At 41.3% G+C, this 19,832-nt stretch overlaps 1 protein-coding gene across 2 annotated transcripts in view; it reads right to left on the reverse strand.

Moving 5' to 3' along the window:
• The window catches only part of TEC (tec protein tyrosine kinase), a 102,754-nt gene that overhangs the window by 70,501 nt on the left and 12,421 nt on the right, over nt 1–19,832 (reverse strand). Inside the window, exons 1-2 of one of the 2 annotated variants that reach the window (XM_025179918.3) lie at nt 9,463–9,961; nt 6,077–6,259 (exon numbers count right to left, since the gene is read on the reverse strand). In XM_025179918.3, coding sequence (XP_025035703.1) covers nt 6,077–6,214 — 138 coding nt within the window. In that variant the 5' untranslated portion in view covers nt 6,215–6,259; nt 9,463–9,961. Of the gene's footprint in view, nt 1–6,076; nt 6,260–9,462; nt 9,962–19,832 lie in introns of those variants that run through there. The other variant, XM_006113450.5, reaches the window with a different exon arrangement.

Consider the following 19,832-nt stretch of genomic DNA (forward strand, 5'->3'; position numbering starts at 1 on the left):
TAGATCACTGTTTCTCAGTGCAGCCACCATAGCCGCATGCAATCACCAATGGCTTCTCTTGTGGCCACATCATCCTGAGTAATGACTGGGAGGTAGGAAGCAGCAGAGCAGTGGATTTTCCCTAGGCAGGGCCACCAGTAGGAATGAGCTCTGCCCAGATACATTCTTATGCATCCGACTCTCCCTACTCATTGTACTGGGAGCCTAGGTTTGAGGGTCCTTGCACTGTTCCATGATTACAAGGTGCCTGAAAGTTAAGCATTGCAAAATTCAGCAATGTAATGTTTTAAATCCCATTGTGAACCCATACAGAAAGCAATGAAGGTGGATTCTCATTCCACCCCATCTTCCCAGTGTTCCCACTCACCAGCTGTAAGTGCAGAGGGTGCATTGATTTACTTGTGCCTTCTCCCACCCAGAGCAACGGTGGCTGACAGCACTGTCATGGCTCTACTGTGAGAACAGGCTTCTTAAGAAACTCTGGGGTCTGCTCAAAGCACTAGCAGGCTGCCTGTCCTTCATGCTCAAGTGAACCTGTAGGCATTTGCAATCCAGGGGTGCTCCTCAAGGGAGCAGCTGCCCACACTACTTAACTGGCATCCCCATCTGTGAACATGCTCAAGTTTTAAAACGGGGGACAATGGTCATTTTCTCCAACTTCCATCTCTAGTGCATGTGTGATGAGCAAATCTGCAGAAAATTTTCTATCATCTTCAATTCCAATTGGCCACTTTTGCAATGTGAAAATTGACTGTAAAGTTTCTTTCCAAAACTGACACAGTGTTCAACCCGTAAGAGATTAGTGGAGTTTGGGGGATTTTAATCAGTCACTGATTTACTTCTGTGTCGCTAGTACAATACTGTAAGGTAGTCATGCGATCTTCCAACACCCACACAATAATTTCACAGTATCTGAGCAATACAGCCAAGAATGGAAGCCATCTTTAACCATAACAGAACATCCTTCCTTTCTAACTAGTTCTTACATTTCTCATCACAGTATATTAAGCTAAACCTTTCTTTGGTGTATTTCCATTATTGAGCTTTTTTGTGTCCTTTTTCACTTTAAATAAAGCTCTTTGTTCTCCCAATTCTCTAAAAGCAGGATATCTTCAAGAAATTTAACTTTAAAACAAAGATTCTATCTGCTTACTAAGAACGCAAAAATTGCCTGGGTACTATTCATAAATCTAACGCTTTGCCCAAGCATACGTGGCTCTAATTTTCCCTCCCCAAAGTTTCATGCAGTTTCATGCAGTGTACTGTATGTGGTTTCCCTTTTAAAAAACTGTCTGCTTAAACTAATCTGCAAAACGTTCCCTTTTTCCTGATGATGCAGATTTGTTTAACTGATAAAGCACTAGTGACATGATTAGATAATGAGTTAAGTGGAAAGGCTCTCTGGTAGCAGCAGCAGCTTTGGTAAAGATAATATTTGAAGGGTGCTTCTCAGCAACAATCTCAATATTTTACTTATTTCTGAACAGGTCTGTGACACTCACCCCTATCCACCACAAAAACACACTTAAGCTCTGCACATCATCTCAATTTCAACAGCTTTTTACAGTGCCTGTGTCTTAATTAATACTTTTACATTGTTAGAGGACAGTAGAATGCAGATTCACCATGAATATGTTGTACCACTGTCCTGATAAGTTTGTTCTGACTAAGTTGCTTAAGGATAGATATAAAGACACAATTAGCAGGTTAAGAACAGATAAAATAACACATGAAAACACTGTTTTATTTAATACATTATAGTTATTAGACAGCTTTCATTATTTAAATAGCATTACGACACATTATTATAGGTAAGACATGTCAAACCAAGAATAAAATCTGTTTTCTGCATAACTTGATGTGAAGGATCAAATGTACTCCAACTGATGACTGCATACAGTACAATTCATTAGAAATCACACTAGCATTACAAGAATAAATGTTTCCATGGTTGGCTGCCTTTTGTTGTTATATATATAAAATTTTCCACTTCTGTATCTAACTTTGTTTATGTATAGTCACGAACAATCCATTTCTCTTGTGCACATTAACTGAGTTCTTTTTAAGGGACTGACCCAGTCATTCAACTGAAGTCAAGTTGTAGGCTCCTCATTCATTTTTTACTTGGTAATTCCTCAGGAAAACACCCACTGAGGCTATGTGTAGACTGCAGGCTTCTTGCGCAAAAAGCTTTTTGCAGAAGAGATCTTCCACACTGCAAAAGCACATGGGAAAAGCGATGCGCTTTTGTGCAAGAGAGCGTCCAGACTGAAAGACGCTCTCTCGCAAGAAAGCTCTGATTGCCATTAACAGAATGGCCACCAGGGCACCTGTGCTTCTTTCCATAGGCTGTTTTTGTGCAAAAAAAACCCCCATTTCCCATCCTTACACACCTTTTTGAACAAGAGCTCGTAGAAAGAGGAACAACTATTGTTCAAAAATCCCTCTCTTCTTCTGATTTACTGTCAATTTTCTTGTGCAAAAATGCGCTTGCAGTGTGGACTTGCTCTGCGAGTTTTTGTGCAAAAACAGTCATTTTTGCGCAAAAACTCTGCAGTCTAGACGTAGCCTGAGTCAGGATTTCAGACCTCAGCCTTATAGGCTATTTGGGGAGTTGTGTATGTGCATCCAGAAGTAGATGATGGCCCAGAGTTATTTAATGCATCACAATGCGTTACACTGATACCACTGTAACTGAACGCAGATATTACGATATCCTCTTGATAATTGCCCAGTCTTACTCATCAATCTTAACTGTGAACATCAACCTTAATCCTTAGCTTAGCTCTATGCTATATCCATATCTCTCCTTCATCAACAAAATTCAACCTTTGTATTTCAACCACATAACTGATTGAGAAGTAACCCTTCAACTATTATATTCAAATACAGTAAGATATAATAACTAGAAGCACTGTGACTATTTTAATATTGAATCATCAGATGTGACATGATCTAGTTTACAGATATACCATCAACTAACTTACTGTAGACAAAGATCTATAACCTCTGCTAGAAACCTGAAAACAGACTCTCTTCCACTTCATTTATTTAGCAACACAAAGGACCTCTAATATCAGTGTTTCAGAGCTACCTTCATATATTAATAATCTCTATTTAATATAGAGTAGAGATATTGTTAAATGGAAATTACTAAAAAATGCATCCTGCCTTTCCAAATTTAGAATCCACAGAGAATGCAGATTGAGTCAAATCAATGGAAGCCCAATTAGCATCCAAAAGAATTTCAGACAAAAAAGACAGGTTCCTCAGGGTGAGCAGTAAAAGGCATTAATTTCTGGCTCAAAATAATGGTGAAATTAACTGAGTGAGACAAGGCATGCATGGTTAGGTAACTGTTCGAAGAAACTTTTGAAACCAGAGCCACATGAACAGAAAATGGAGAGATTAATCCATGTCCCAACACAAGTACACCTGGTAACTACATAGTCAATATAGTAATACAAGTATACATCTGGGCCTTGAACCTCCAGTATGTCTGAGATCTGCTCAGTAGTGGAGAATGGCGGCTGCTAGGGTCAGCTTGAAGCTTTCTGGTCTTTGGCTGCATACCCCCAGTGGAAGTTAAAGCAGCAAGTGGCCTACTGTAAAACCTGGCTTGGATGTAAACTTTGTAATATGCTGTAATCCAGGGGAGGATCCACCACAATGGGGCTCCACTCCACTGTGCCTTTGAACCTCCCTGTTGTACCCTTTCTTCTTCTTACACACCCAGGATGGGACAGCTGGTTCAAGAGGCAACTGAGCCACCTCCACCAACTTTCTGCAAGTGGAATCACAGAATCATAGGAGTGGAAGAAGCTTCAAGAGGTCATTGAATCCAGTCCCTTGCACTCATGGCAGGAACAAGCATCATCTAGACCAGCCCCGATAGGGGTTTTTCTAACCTACTCTTAAAAATCTCCTAGTGATGATTCCACAACTTCACTAGGCAATTTATTCCATTGCTTAACCATCCTAGTAGTTAGGAAGTATTTCCTAAAGTCCAACCTAAACCCCTCATGCTTCTATTTAAACTCATTTCTTCTTGTGCTATCATCAGAGGTTAATGAGAATATTTTCTCCCTCTTCCTTGTAACAACCTTTTAGCTACATGAAAGCTGTTATCACATCCCCTCTCAGTCTTCTCTTTTCCAGACTAAACAAACCCAATTCTTTCAATCTTCTCCCATAGGTCATGTTTTTTAGACCTTTAATCATTTTTGTTGCGCTTCTCTGGATTTTTTTCCAATTTGTCCACATATTTCCTGAAATGTTGATCCCAGAATTGGACCAACATAATCAGCACAGAATAGAATGGATGAATTACTTCTCATGTCTTGCTTACAACACGCCTGCTAATGCATTCCAGAATTAATGTTGGTTATTTTTGCAACTTTACACTGTTGACTCATATTTTGCTTATGGTCTACTATGACCTCTAGATCCCTTTCTGCGGAACAAAAGGAATTCTCCACTGGCTATCTCCAGCCATTTAAGACTAGTTTCTGCCGCTTAAACTGCACAAAGTGATCTAAGCAGAACGGAGAATCCAGTCATTGATTTTGAAAATGCTTTTGTCAATATCAGGTTCAGGCTATCCAATAAAAATGATTCTAGAGATCACTTGAGTGTGAGAATCAGAGGATTTGTCTAAACCACAAAAATGACTTTTTGCTGACCATAGCTAATTGGGGCTGACAGTGGTCCAGCTGCCAGTGTAGCAAAGAACAAGCTTGTTGTTTCTGCTTCATTTCAGTAACTGTGCTTAAATTAGTATACTAATATAAAGGAGAGCACAATTTAGTTAATCTGTGTTATTCACATCAAATGCTGTTTCACTCAATATTTACATTAGATAACTTCAAAAGGAAGGTAAGTCTGTCATAAGAGGGGAAAAGTCTACATGGGGTTGTACAACTGACAAGCAATTTTAATCACCATCTTTCCCAACTTCTGCAAAACGCTTGACTTCACCATCTCAATGTTCTTTTCATTTAGTCTTTTGTATAGTTAACAAAAGTTAACTCTGGTCATCTGAAGAAGTGGGCTGTGCCCACGAAAGCTCAGGATACCATCTACATGTTTTGTTAGTCTATAAAGTGCTACCAGACCATTTGTTGTTTTTTTCTTTTGTATATAATACTGTATGAGCAAACACAGTGATGCTGCTGTAATGTAGCCTGCCTGTGTACTCTGTGTATGCAACTGGTGCCTCTCTCCTTGGTGCAACTCTTCATTGCAGGGTTAGCCCAGGTGATCAGCACCCTGCCTAGTCTGTGTGTGAATAGCCATAGTGCAAAATCATACCATGTTACAGTGTCCTCACTGGTGCAGCTCTCCCAAATGTGAGTTGCTAGAACATCTGAACGCATAACCCCATTGGTTTTTGTACAGACCTTTATGGTTCTTTCCCAATGAACTGTGAAAGAACTTGTCAGTCCTTCTGGCACAAAGTGAAAATTGTGGGAAGACGCAAAGTAAAAAATGGGCAGATTACCAAAAAAGTAGAAGCCAGTCTCTACCCTTTATCTTGAACAGTGTCTGCTATCCTGGATTGCAGACCTAAACCACCTAACTCAGGTGAGAGGTTTTTGTGTGTTCCTGGGGAGAGGGTTAGGGGCAGCACTTATGTGAGGTCCTGTACTGACTCTGTAGGTGAAGACGTCTGTGAGGCCCAACAAGGGGTGTAGCACTAGTGTCCTGTAGGAAATGGGGTACCATTAAAGTTCCTACTGTAGCTTAAGCCTCTCTCACACAGTACTCAGGAGGCTGAGATTACCATCCTGGTTTAAATGCTTCTCAGAGAGATTATAATAATTTTAGAGATTAATAGTTGACAGAGACTTTGATTAGATCTTTGTTTACATTTACTTTGTAATTGCTTTACCATTTACACCTCCATAACTCTGTGCTATCAGTCAGAGAAACAACAAGTGATGTTACATACAGCCATCACACCTCCCAGAACAGACAAGGTTCAATATATTGCAGGAAGAAAACCATTAATACAAAAAAGCAAGCATTTCTCTCAATAAAGAACAAAGGTGATGGAATATAAAACCTTATCTCCTACCTCTGCTCGACCTTCATAGTATGTCAACATTGAGTTTGTAAGCACAAACAGCCTCTCTTTGTAATTTAACGGAGATGTCCTTTTCTTCTGTTGTGATCTTTTAATCAGAATCTCTTCTAAGATAGTGTTCATATTCATTTCAGCCACTTGATAGCTCCGTTTCCAGCCATTGAATATCAAATACTGAAAGGGGGAGTGGGAAAAGAGAGCGATTTACTATACGATCATAAACGTCTGGGTAAAAAACAGGCCAATAGATTAAGGTAGACTGTATTGTTGCAATGAAAATGGAGGTATCTTTTATGTGCAGCTACCTGAGAACTTGGAAAAATATAACTCAGACCCAATATCCTGGAAATTAAGAAAGTTAACTATTAGACAGGAATATTCAAATGAGGGCTAAACTGGCACACTTCCAGAAGCCCGAGAGCTACACCTTCCTGATAAAAAAAAATGGCATACTTTGCAGGACCCTGCATCTTGTGTATGGACAATTTATGGATCATAATAGAATACTGTGTACTTTAGATCTACAGTTTCCATGAGCTACATACAACTCCATATTTACTGTGAACTTAGGCATAAGTTTTCCTGAAAATGTATGCACTGTACATCTGAAACTGTTAATTAGCCAAGGCTGGTGTAAGAGATCATATGCACAGGATTGGTGTCGGTTAGAGGCCTTATGATATTTGTTATCTCTAAATAATATACACCATAAACCTATATAGATACTTCAGATAAACAGACATTTAAAACTGTTGCAAAATAAGAAGTATATATGGATAATAGTTATGTCCTACAAAGGCTGATCATAGCTTCAACAATTGGAAGAAAATCTTTCATGACCCTTAACTTTATTTTTATAGCTCTCTCATGGATCATATCTCTTTAAATAAAAGTCATAAGTTTAACAGGAAACTATTGTTCAAAGTCAGGTAAGAAGCAGGAATTCAAGATAGGAATACAAAACAAAAGTAGCACAATCAGTAACAATTCATTCTGACATTTGTTTTAGATACAATGGGCCACATCTTCAAAATGGCCTCCATTTGTGCACATGCAACTTTGCATTTACCATGTATGCATAAAATTAAATATGCATCAATAGCGATCATGTTTTGAAAATTGACCTTATACATTATATTGGACAAAATTTTCAGAACTTATTAGTGATTTGGGATGCGTAAGTTTGGGGAGTCCAACTTCAGAAAGTGCCAAGTACCTGTTTCTCAGAATCAAGCCCTTTTAAACTATCTCACATTGGGCACCTAACTATTTAAGTACTCAGAATTGTTAGTCACCTTTGAAAATCTTGGTCAGGGAACTCACAGGGTTTTTTATGTAGATATCCGACCTGTTCAAGAGTCTCACCTCTGTAACTGATACCAGCTAAATGGAATTGTGGGTGTTTAATATCTCTGAAAGTCTCAATGTCTCAAGTTGAGGACTCCAAAACTAAAGCCCTGAATATTAGTGGACATGTTTGAAAATTTGGGCCAAAATGTCCTATGAAAACTAAGATTAAAAATGAGCTCTCACATGAGGCACTGATGACGAGAAATGTCCAAGTTTATTAAAAAGCAAGCTCGAGGCAAATACTGAAAGTTCCCCAAATCAGCAAGTGAGTATTCTTCCTTCTATCTACAACAGGTGTTGTCAGCTTTCTAAAGATTCTAATTTGTGCTCTTATTTATCATGTGCATGGAGGCAAAGACCTTCCCATTAATGAAAAAGAGAATTCAGCGTCCAAGTCCATTAACACATCATTGCACACACCAGTGTTTCAAAATTCATTCAGGAAATGCATGCATGTTTGTCCTCATAAATTATTGGTAGACTTTTCAGATCTAATATGGATAAAATGACAATCTCATAATATAGTGCTAAAAATATTCAAATGTTGTGAGCCCTCAATACTGCATTATAATAATGAATTTTAAATAAAATTTGAGCACCTATGTCACTGCCCAGTCTACCTTCTTGTTCTTTAGTCTCTGTCTTGAACCAAATAATTTATACATTTTAAAATGTGTTTAATGTAAAATGTGTTTTATGGTGACAGCAAGTGAAATTATAACCTTTACATCTTCTTCTCCTGGTCTGGTCCTGTCACTGAACGCCTCTTTTTATTTGTGCTACCTGCTCTCTTACCCCTGCCATATATCTACCTGCTTACCTGCACAGATATATAGATTCTCTCAGTGCACATATCCCATCTTATCAAAATACTGTATATTTGTACATATATTATAAATTTAGTCTACGATTTATATGTAAATTTAAAAACTATGAAAATGGGTTAGAATTTATGTATATAAGATTATAAAAATGGAAGTGGTACTTTTATATTCTTATAAATACATTAATATGTAGTTATCTAAAAAATGGCAAGAACTTTCTCCCTCTCTCACACACACATGCATGCACAGGCAGACATATACAAATTTCATTTTGCTGATCATCTGATCACACATCTTTCCTGTAGTGAAGAAAGATTGTTGTAACTCATGCTCATCTTGTCTGCTCACATCACTAACTCAGGCACCAAATTTGGGGATGAGTTTGACACTCCTTGTTTAAAAAAGAAAAGATCATGGAGTTGATAGGGAAAGGACAGGTAAGAAAATATTTGTTTTAATTACTTAAAAATTACCAGTTCTGACTGCAGTCCATCTTAAAACATCCCTGTCTATAATTTCTTCCTTGCTTAGCCAACTGCAATCTCTCTTTCTCACATATACACACATGCCCCCATCATGCTCTCTCTTACACCAAATCCTGTTCCAGGTGGCAGCAGGTGCAAATTATACCAATAAATATTTGCCTCAGTTTATAATCCCCTCATTCTAATCTTTGTTTTAATCAACTAAAACACACAGAGGAATGTAAGACAAAAGCAAAATCAACTATGAGTTAAAAACTGGTGCTTCTACAAAGTCTCATTTCATTACCAGCCATCACCAACTCAAGACTATTCGGTACTAAGCCACACAAAAACAAATAAAAAACCTTTTGACAAAAATAAGGTTAAAGACGATGCATTTAAAAAAAAACTATCACTATCAACATTGAGGAAATACAATACTCAGTTGCTACTGGTGGTATTTAGACTGAAACACTGTTAAATTCACACCTCTATAATTAGGAACCAACTCCCCATTTCACATAATTCTAACAACATATTACTATTTGAGGAGTTTACCAGGATTTGGTATAGAATCTCTAGTGGAGTACGTACCTGTACATTTTTAAAGCAGTGGGGCTTCTTATCTACAACTTCCATTACTAAAAGGAAGTTAAAAACCCTCACATGTTGTTTGGCAACTTTTTTTTTTCAAAATTGCCCCAGTTCTTAGAAGAGAATCTAACATTGTCAAACTTACCTGTACGTAACCAAAATGTCAATACTAGTGCTTCACTGCAGGTTTTTAATTTTTCCTTCTGTAACTTCCTACAAGCATTCTGCTTACTACTAAAATCATTCTTTAGAAACTGAAACTGCCCTCTATTGACACATCACTCATCTTGTTCCAGTCACTTGTGAGAGTTTCGGGGTGCCACCCTTCCAGGTTTTCACAATACCTGTTGTCAAGGATCTGTCCCTGTTCTTGCAGGCCTCTCTCAGATGGTAGCAATTATAGTCTAATTTGCAGAGTTGGTGAGTACTCACTACTACCACAGAACAAAAGGAAAAACTATGTAGCACTTTAATGACTAACAAGATGGTTTAATAGGTGATGAGCTTTCATGGACCAGACAGTGCTCAGCACCTCTGAAAAACATCAAACTGTTAATACCTTCCAACTTTAAGTATCAGAATTCTGTGTCAATACACGAGGTAACTTTACATGAGGCACTTGTAGATATGCAAGTGTATAAGCATCAAAACATGCTTATTTGATTCCTTGGAACAAATACCAGTAGGTAGAAACCTTTCTCCTAAATCTGTCAGTATAATAATATTTGACAATTATACAGCACTTGTCATCTGTAGAGATAAAAGCTCTTTATAAAGATCTATATCAGCATTCCCTTTCTCCAGAGGAGGAAGAGGCATGGAGCGGTTGAGTAATCTGACTAGCATCACATTATGAGTCAGAAGCAGAACTTGTCCTGGAACCCAGATCTCCTACTCCCATTTCCAACCATTGCATTGTAGTCTGTCATTGGAATAATTGTTTATGGTAAACTTGGTGATGAACTCTTAAAACATCCATACCAGCTAAAGAAATGTTTCCTAGCTTTAATGTTAAGGGATGATTAGCACTTCAAAGTGGATGTTCCAGTAAACAGTAAGGGAATCAGGCAACCAAATCTGGCCTGCACTTATCTACTTCTAAATAATGTCTTACTGCAGTGGTATTCATTTATTTTTCTCATGACCCAGTTGAAGAAAACTGTTGATGCCCACGACCCAACATAATTTGACTAGCGTGTCTGGATGGGTCATAAGGGAGTCTGGCAGAGTGGGCCAGAAAAACAGTGGAGGTCTGAAAGTAAGCTTTTCACCAACAATCTCAAATGTTATCAGAAAAATGTTTGACAAAATCTGCATGTCACCCATAGGCGTGCGAACGGGGTGTGCCGGGTGTGCCCAGGCACACCCTAATGTTTCAAAGGGGATGATGCGTGGGGTTTGCCACGCGTGCGTGGCTAAAACCGGTGGGTCTTAGGACCCCATGGAAACAGGCAGCAGGGAGCAGAATCGTCACCCCGCCTCCCCAGCAAGCGAGGCAAGTTTAAACCCCGGGTGGGAAAGTGGGGGGTGTGCCTGCCCCCAGGCAGGGGATGGGAGCAATGTGGCGGGGCCCAGGGTCGGGGGCAGCGCAGCTGGCCTGGCTCAGGGCAACGTGGCTGGCCTGGCCTGGCCTGGCCTGGGGGGGGGTCGGGGGCAGCACGGTTGGCCCGGGGTCGGGGGCAGCGCGGCTGGGTCAGGGCAATGCGGGGGGTCGGGGGCAGCACAGCTGACCCCCACCCCGCCAGAGCTGCTTCCCATCCCCCCTTCCTCCTAGCTTCCCTCTTCCTCCCTGCCAACCCCGTGTTCCTCAACCCCCCCTCCCAGCTCTGCTTCCTGCACCTCCTTCCTCCCAGCTCCCCCTTCCTCCCGGCCAGCCCTGCGGCCCCTGATCCCCCGCTAGCTTCCCCCTCCCCCACTAGAGGCTCCCAGTGCCGATTGTGCCCAACCTTCCAGTCATTCCCCCCGCCACCACCAGGCTTCAGTCTGGCGCCCAGCCGGAAAATCAGGAAATACCAGACATTGCATGTGTCCGGTATTTTCTGGATTTTTTTTTACCAGACAGAGGGCCCAAAAACTGGACTGTCCGGTAGAAAACCGGACACCTGGCAACCCTATGAGTTGGACCCGGTGCAGGCACCAGGTGATGGGGAGACTGCTGGAACTTTGGGAACCAGAGAGTGCAGGGTAGAGGTTTGTGGCCCAAAAGGGGGCTGAGAAACCTAAGAGACATAATAGGGGGAGCACCAGAAGGGCGACAGTCAGGGCGACCCTAGAACTCTGTGAGGGTATGTCTACACTACCCTCCTAGTTCGGACTAGGAGGGTAATGTAGGCATACCGCACTTGCAAATGAAGCCCGGGATTTGAATTTCCCGGGCTTCATTTGCATAAGCGGGGAGCCGCCATTTTTAAATCCCCGCTGGTTCGAACCCCGTGCAGCGCGGCTACACGGGGCTCGAACTAGGTAGTTTGGACTAGGTTCCTATTCCGAACTACTATTACTCCTCGTGAAACGAGGTGTACCGGTAGTTCGGAATAGGCACCCTAGTCCGAACTACCTAGTTCGAGTCCCGTGTAGCCGCGCTGCACGGGGTTCGAAGCAGCGGGGATTTAAAAATGGCGGCTCCCCGCTTATGCAAATGAAGCCCGGGAAATTCAAATCCCGGGCTTCATTTGCAAGTGCGGTATGCCTACATTACCCCGCTAGTTCAAACTAGCAGGGTAGTGTAGACATACCCTTTCAGACCAGCTGGCGGCTGCTGGAGGAGGAGGGAAAAATAGGGGGAAAGGGTCAGAGAAGAAGGGGCTTGTGCTGAGGGGAAGGGGGCAGGTCAGGAGAAGAAAGGAGAAGACACCAAGGGACAGAGTGGAGGAGAGAGACAAATGCCAGGGGGCCAAGTGGAGACAATGAGGAAAAGGGCAGGAGGGGAAGTGTCAGTGAGAGGGGGGACAGGATGATGCTAGGAGAGGAGAGGGGAAGGGCTTTGGGGCGCTAAAGGGAAGAAGGGAAGGTGCCGGGAGAAGGCTTGAAAGAAGGGGTGGGCATGAGGAAGGCAGGGATCAAGCAAGGCATGTGTGAGGACACAGGGGAATGAGGAGGACGGAGGCAGAGGGTGGTGAGGGGGTGGGCATCAGGGAAAAAGAGGGCACAGGGGGCAGGGGCAGTGAGGGAAGGGGGAGGCACCAGGAGGGTACAGGGGTAGGGAAGGTACAGGTGCCAGGGGATTCTGGGGGTGAAGCAGAAGGGCAGACACCTGCAGGGGAGGGACCAGCACCAGAGGAGAGAGGCAGGGCAGGAGTGTAGTGGGAGGTGTTAGGAGAGGGGATGAGGAGGGGTAGCTCACATGATCAGAGTGGGGCTACTGGAGGAGTGGGCACAGGCGGGGAGAGAAGGGCTGGTGGAGGGGGGCAGGTCTTAAGAAGGCTAAGGGCAGTGAGAATGGCAGGAGTCAGGACAGCAGAGGAGGGTGGGGGGTTGGGGGCAGCAGGCACCAGGGGAGCTGATGGAGCAAGGGGAGGAGACATGGCAGCAGAGGGAAAGGGTAGAGGTTTACAAGATACTTATTAATAACTTGGGTGCCACAGTGGCACATCCAAACAAGCCACAAACTCAGTACTGGTGCACAACACAAAATGTATTGTGCTCCTGAGAGGAAACTCTTAGAGGGGACACTTCCCCCAGCCTCTTCACCGCCCGAGTTAATGTCACACACGTTGGGTTAAAGGAATTGCAGGATAGTTGCATGGGGGGCAGTTGGTGAGGGCCAAACTAATCCCTATTCGTAAGAGAATGGTGGGAAAAGTCCTTGGGGGGGACACCTTTTATTTCTGGTCATGTGTCCATATTGCCCCAAAAGTATTACCCCCAGAGACATGGCTAATAGAGGTCAGGGGGTGTGGCTAATGGGGGTCAAAGAGTACATTTAAAAAAAATTATTCGGGTGCACACCCTAATGAAATGTGCTGCGCATGCCTATGATGTCGCCACCCAGAAGAGCAAAACAAAAAATAAATCCCAACTCAAAATTCTGTATTTTCCAAGTTCGTCTACACTTTAGGTATGGCAACATTTATCTGGTAATTCATGTTCTGTGGTGCAAAGCCGCTATGCTTAATTGATGGATTCCCATCCAGAAAAACTGTGTTTTTTAAATATATCTTCTTCCATCCTGTACAACTGCTCTTCTTTAGCCTTTGCTTTGCCACAGAGTCAGCCAAATGAATTGCTTGAAAGTACCTTCAGTACAAACTAACAGCAGATACAGTGCTGTGAAGATTATAAACACATTATGTAATTTGAATTAAAATGATATAAATGCCCCTGCTTCAATTTAAAGGGTTTTGAAACACAGAGTTCTGATGGGCACACTTTCATAGCATGTAGAGATAGAATCATAGAATTATAGAATACTAGAATTGGAAGAGCGCTTGAGAGATCATCAAGTCTAGTCCCCTGCCCTCATGGCAGGACCAAGCACCATCTTCATCCCTGACAGGTGTCTGTCTAATCTGCTCTTAAATATTTCCAGTGATGGAGATTCTAAAACCTCCCTAAGCAATGTATTCCTGTGTTTAACCACTCTCATAGTCAGGAAGTTTTTCCTAATGTCCAACTTAATCCTTCCTTGGTGCAATTTAAGCCCCTTGCTTCTTGTCCTATCATCAGAGGTCAAGGAGAACAATTTTTCTCCCTCCTCCTTGTAACACCCTTTTAGGTACTTGAAAACTGCTATAACGTCCCTATTGGTCTTCTCTTTTTCAAACCAAGCAAACCCAATTGTTTCAGTCTTCTCTCATAGGTCATATTTTTGAGACCTTTAATAATTTTTGTTGCTCTTCTCTGGATCCTCTCCAATTTCTCCACATCTTTCTTGATATATGGTGCTCAGAACTGGACACAGTACTCCAATTGAGACCTAATCAGCACAGAATAGAGTGGAAGAATCATTTCTCTTTTCTTGCTCACAACACTCCTGTTAATGCATCCCAGAATCATGTTTGCTTTTTTTTTTCCCCAAGTATCATAAGGTTTACTCGTATTTATCTTGTGGTCCACTATGACCCTAAATCCCTTTCTGCAGAACTCCTTCCTAGATAGTGAATTCCCATTCTATATGTGTGAAACTGAATGTTCCTTCTTGAGTGGAGTACTTTGTATTTGTCCTTATTAAACTTCATCCTATTTACCTCAGACTATTACTCCAGTTTGTCCAGATCATTTTAGATGTTGACCCTATCCTCCAAAGCAGTTGCAACCCCTCCCAACTTGGTATCATCTGCAGGCTTAATAAGCATACTCTCCATGCCAATATGTAATTATTGATGAAGATATTGAACAGAACCGTTCCCAAAACTGATCCCTATGGAACCCCACCTATTATGCCCTTCCAGCATGATTGTGAACCATTAATAACTACTCTTGAGAATAGTTATCCAACCAGTTATGCACCACCTTAAAGTAACCCCATCTAGGTTGTATTTCCCTAGTTTATTGAAAAGAATGTCATTCAAGAAGACATGAAATGCTTTACTCAAGTCTAGGTTTACCACGTATACCGCATCCCCCTTATTCACAAGATAGTATATCACAATTCTGATCCCAAATCTGCAACCCTCATTTACACTGAATAGTAGTTACTCTTTTGAGTAGCCAGTGTGCGATTAGTCAGTAAGAATTTCAGAACAGGGCCCTATGTTAGTTAAGCGATGAAAAGTGGTATGTAAATTTTCTACTTCTGTGCTCACTTTATGTTGGTATATTGGATGAAACTTTTAAAAGGTAAATGTCACAGGAATATAAATATAGCAAACTGACTGTTACCAAAGTCTGTCATATGATTTTGAAAGTGGAAATAGGAAAAAAATGCATAATAGGGATATTTTAAGTGTATTTTATGCTGCCAAAAAGAAGAAGTCAAAACATATTGGTTTGCTTTTGATGAAAGCAGAGACTCTCCAACTCCCCCTCCTTTCTTACATGTGCTAGGTTTTATTTTAAACAACAAAAATGTGACTTGGTCAAATTTTCATACAGAATTCAAAACTGTAAGCAAAGTTGTGCATAACCTTCAATCTCTGTGAAAATAGGCCTGAGTGTGTAAATTGGATATCTAGCTATAACTGCCTAAAGAACACAAGTAATTAATTATTTGTAAGGGTAAATAACTTGATAAACAAAATGTAAAGGTAAGAGATAAAAAATAGTAGCATAGAGGCAAAGGGGCATCTGGGTGAAAAATTTGCTTCTTGCAGATTCTCTGAGATGAGTAGGATTTCAGAATGAAAGTACCGTTCAGTTCTTTGTGAGGGCAAAACATAAGCAAACAATCTCAGTTGGGGGGCACTAAGTTTTTCACAACTTACCATATTTTTCTTTTTTAAGCTTGTGGCTTGCTATATATAGACTTAAAGAGATAATGACAAGTCGTTGAACTCCATTGGACTACTGGACACAGAAGGCCCGGTTCTATTCTCATTTAATTCAATGTAAATCATAAGTAACTCCATTCAAGACTGTAGTCACAATGGAGTAAAAATAGCTCACTATCAGATCCAGACCCAAAGAGATTTGTCAATAATAAGACTGGTTAAATGGTCAATATAATTCTGAAAATTAGAGATAGTCCCTCTTAAAGAGAGAGATGTTAAAACTCATCCATGCTACCTATCAAACTGGACTAGTGATTCATGTCCAATATCTTGCCTCTAACAGTGGCCTATCTTACATGCTTCCATAAAAGGTTACAATATGTCCACAATTCACTGGGCAAATTGGGTGAAGCAACAGGGAGATTCCTTCTTCAGATCAGAAATGAAGGGTTTACACTTGGTAGCATGAAACTTGAGTCCTCTTATCTTAACGTTTAATTACAGATGGCCATAAATGTATCCCAATTCTTTGTTAACAAAGGCACAGCGCTTGACTTTGACCTCTGGTAATATTTCATTCCCTTGGCTGACTTCAAGTTATTCTTTCCTCTCAGCTCCCTAGTGTGCCCTCTTCCTATTGCCTCATGAACGAGAAATACTTTGGACTAAGAACTGATTGGCTTGTTTTGTGTCTTCTGCAGCACCACACTCACTACCACACTTAAAAAGAAAGAATGAAAATAATTATTTTAAATACATGAAAATAATTATCATGTATAAAGAAGTTTTAGTTTTTGTTTTATGTGTGTGTGACAGGGCATCTGCCCTGTACTGTCCCTTTGAGGGCAAAGCCCAGCCCTGAGTGAGGGCTGAGAGTGAAGCCCCAGCTGAGGCTGATATTGCTAATTAGGGCCCAGCTGGGGGCTAAATAAAGACTGGCTCCTGGACACAGAGGCTATGTCTAGACTACATCCCTCTTTAGGATGTAAATGAAGCACTTTGAAAGTGCAAATGAAGCTGGGATTTAAATATCCCATACTTCATTTGTATAATCACATAATGGCGCTCTTTCGAAAAAGCGCTATTTTGAAATTGAAACCGCAGTCTAGAAGCAGTTCTTTCAAAAACGGGGTGCTTGAGGTTTACAGAACCTTGAGGTTTACAGGATCTTTTGAAAAAATGCCCCATTTTCGAAAGAACCGTGTCTAGACTGTGGTTTCAATTCCGAAATAGCGCTTTTTCGAAAAAGCGCCATTACATGATTATGCAAATGAAGTGCAAGATATTTAAATCCCGGCTTCATTTGCACTTTCGAAGTGCTTCATAAACATCCCTCTGCTGACAGAGGGACTTAGTCTAGACATAGCCAGAGAGAGAGAAGGAGGACTTGCTCTTGCTGGAGGTAAAGCAGTGCTAGGGAAGATTTGGCCAGGCAAGCTCTCAGGATGCACAGCCTGAAGCTACTAGGGCTGCAGAGAGGAAGCCAGGGCAGGCAAAGATAGAAGGTCCACCCCCCTTCCCTTGCCAATGATGAGTGGCCATTACAGACTGCAGTTTGCCCCTGAGGCTGGGGCTAGATGAAGACTGGCAGTAGGTCACTGAGACAAGGAGGATATAGGGGAAATTGATGTTTTCTGGGAGGGGAACTGAGTGTTGCCTGGAGTGCAAAGACTGATAAACGCGGCCCAACCCTCCCCCAGAAGGGGGTCAAGAAACACTAGAGCGGACACTGTGGTCCAAGAGTGATGTTGGTTTGGACTGGAGAGTGAAGTCAGGACACAGGGAGAAACCAGCTAGAGGAAGGTGTCCAGCGAGCAAACAAAAGCTAATTCCCAGGGCTACCAGCAGGAGCTGCTGTGGCAGTGAGTCCACGCTGTGACAACATGCCTATATTAACTTATAGAGCAGCCCCTTGTTTTCAAGTTATGGAATAATGTAAAAAGGAAGGACTGATCAGATTTTATCATCTCAGTCTTAAAAACTGAGTTCTTAACTTGCAGTAAGTTCTGTAAGTATGTATAATATACAAGATGCATTAGAGCACTGTAAATAGTTGTGAAAGTAATGTCCTGTATTGAAATGTTATATGTGGCATATGTAAATGTATTTGATTAGTACTTATTCACAACTATTTTATTGCTAGTGACAATGTCACATGTTTTAAGTGGATAGAGAATATTATTTCATTTGCAAGAGTTTTTTCAATCCCTGTATTACCAATAAGTTATTTTTAAGATCCTGTTAAAGTAATGTACAGTGTCAGTAGTAAACTATCTATGTACTAATACAGGGTTAGCATAGTGGTTCATATTTTAAAAATTGCTACAGCAGAAATTGCCAACTCTCTCAAAACATTTTGCACTAGATTGTAATTCTTCAGGGAGATACTGTCTGTCTCTTACTCTGTTTATACTCCCTGTTTCAGGAAAGGTGTGGAAAAATTAGAGAAGGTCTAGAGAAAAGCAACAAAATGATTAAAGGTCTAGAAAACATGACCTGTGAGGGAAGACTGAAAGACTTGGGTTTTCTTAATCTGGGAAAGAGAAGATGGAAAGGGAACATAACAGTTTTCAAGTATCTAAGATTGTTATGAGGAGGAGGGAGGGAAAACTGTTCTCCTTGACTTCTGACAAGAAGCAATGGTTTTAAAATGCGACAAGGGAAGTTTAGGTAGGACATTAGGAAAAAATTCCTAACTGCCAGGGTGGTTAAACACTGGAATAAATTGCCTGGGAAGTTTGCCCTCACTGGAGATTTTTAAGAGCAATTTAGACAGACATCCATCAGGGATGGTCTATGATGCTTGTTTCTGCCACCAGTGCAGGGTATTAGACTTGATAACCTTTAAAGGTACCTTCCATAGATGATTCTACCTTATATAGATTCCTTATATAAAACCTAACACAATGGGGCCCAATTTTGCTTGTGTCTTGAATAGAAATCTCCTTCACCAGTGGCCAGATTTGTATTACACCACATAAATTTGTGGCAGTTGGCAACACTAAGCATCACACACATTTGAAGTAGGCAGAGGAGCTCAAAAATAAGGAAGCAGTAAAAAAGTCTGTTTTTAAATAGATGTCTATATTTTCCAGACGCATGATGTCTTGAAATTTAGGGTTTGACATTTCTCCTGTAGTACTTACTAGAAGATTTACCTAGCATTGACCAAGTCCTTAACTTAATTTTTGTTTTCTAGAAAAACAAATGTACATGCTTCATTTAAGTCATTGTTGTGGGGTGGGGCTAGGGATGAAGGGTTCAGTATGCAGGCTGCTGTGGGAAGAGAGGACTACCCCCAACCCCCTCTCACCTCCACAGCATGGGGACAAGAGAAAAATGCCTCTCCATAGCCATTCCACCTCTAGCAGGCACAGCTGGATCAGTTCCAAGTTCATCTGTCCCTGCATTCCCTAGGTAGAGTGAGCAATGCAGCAAACTGCATGTTGCAGGTTTTTACCCTGTGTCAGGAAATGAATGGAATGTTACCATACAAAGTGGAGGAATCTTAGCCCCCTCCCAAAAAAGGGTGCCTGGGAGACTCAGAGCTGGGGCATTCCCAGACGTGGGGGCATGCCCCCAGCCAGTCCCTTTCACCTGCCTGGTGATTGTCTCTTTTCTGTGTGGTTTTGAGAAGCAATCCCTTTCTCCTGGCATAATCAAACCCTTACCCTTACCTTGCTTTAAGTTATGATAGGAGGAAGCTGTAGACCGATTTTGGTGGTTCTAGGTTTTACAATTTAGAAGTACTTGGACACAGACAAACGCTCCCACATATATAGTAGATATGTGCACCGTCATATTTGATTTTGCCAGAACCAAACCCTCCTAAAGTATGGAAGAGTTTCAATCTGAACTTTGTAACTTAGATCCATTTTTAAATACACAGGAAGTATAGCATAAACTTAACACTTAACATCTTTTTATTTGTCTAAACATATTGATAAGTTTAACTTTGTGCGTGTGATCAGAAAATTCCTCCTCTGGGACCCAGAAAACCCTGGACAGTTGGGCAGGACCTACCCAAATAGAATCAAGACCAAAAGCATGGTTTTCTTTTTAGGCCTCCAGAGTTAAGGAATCTGCACAGGAAGGGTTAAACTGCTATAAAACTCGATGGGGCTAAGGTTCATTCAGTTATTGGGCT

Source organism: Pelodiscus sinensis, chromosome 4, assembly GCF_052426305.1.
Source record: "Pelodiscus sinensis isolate ZL-2025 chromosome 4, ASM5242630v1, whole genome shotgun sequence".
Classification (NCBI taxonomy): Eukaryota; Metazoa; Chordata; order Testudines; family Trionychidae; genus Pelodiscus; species Pelodiscus sinensis.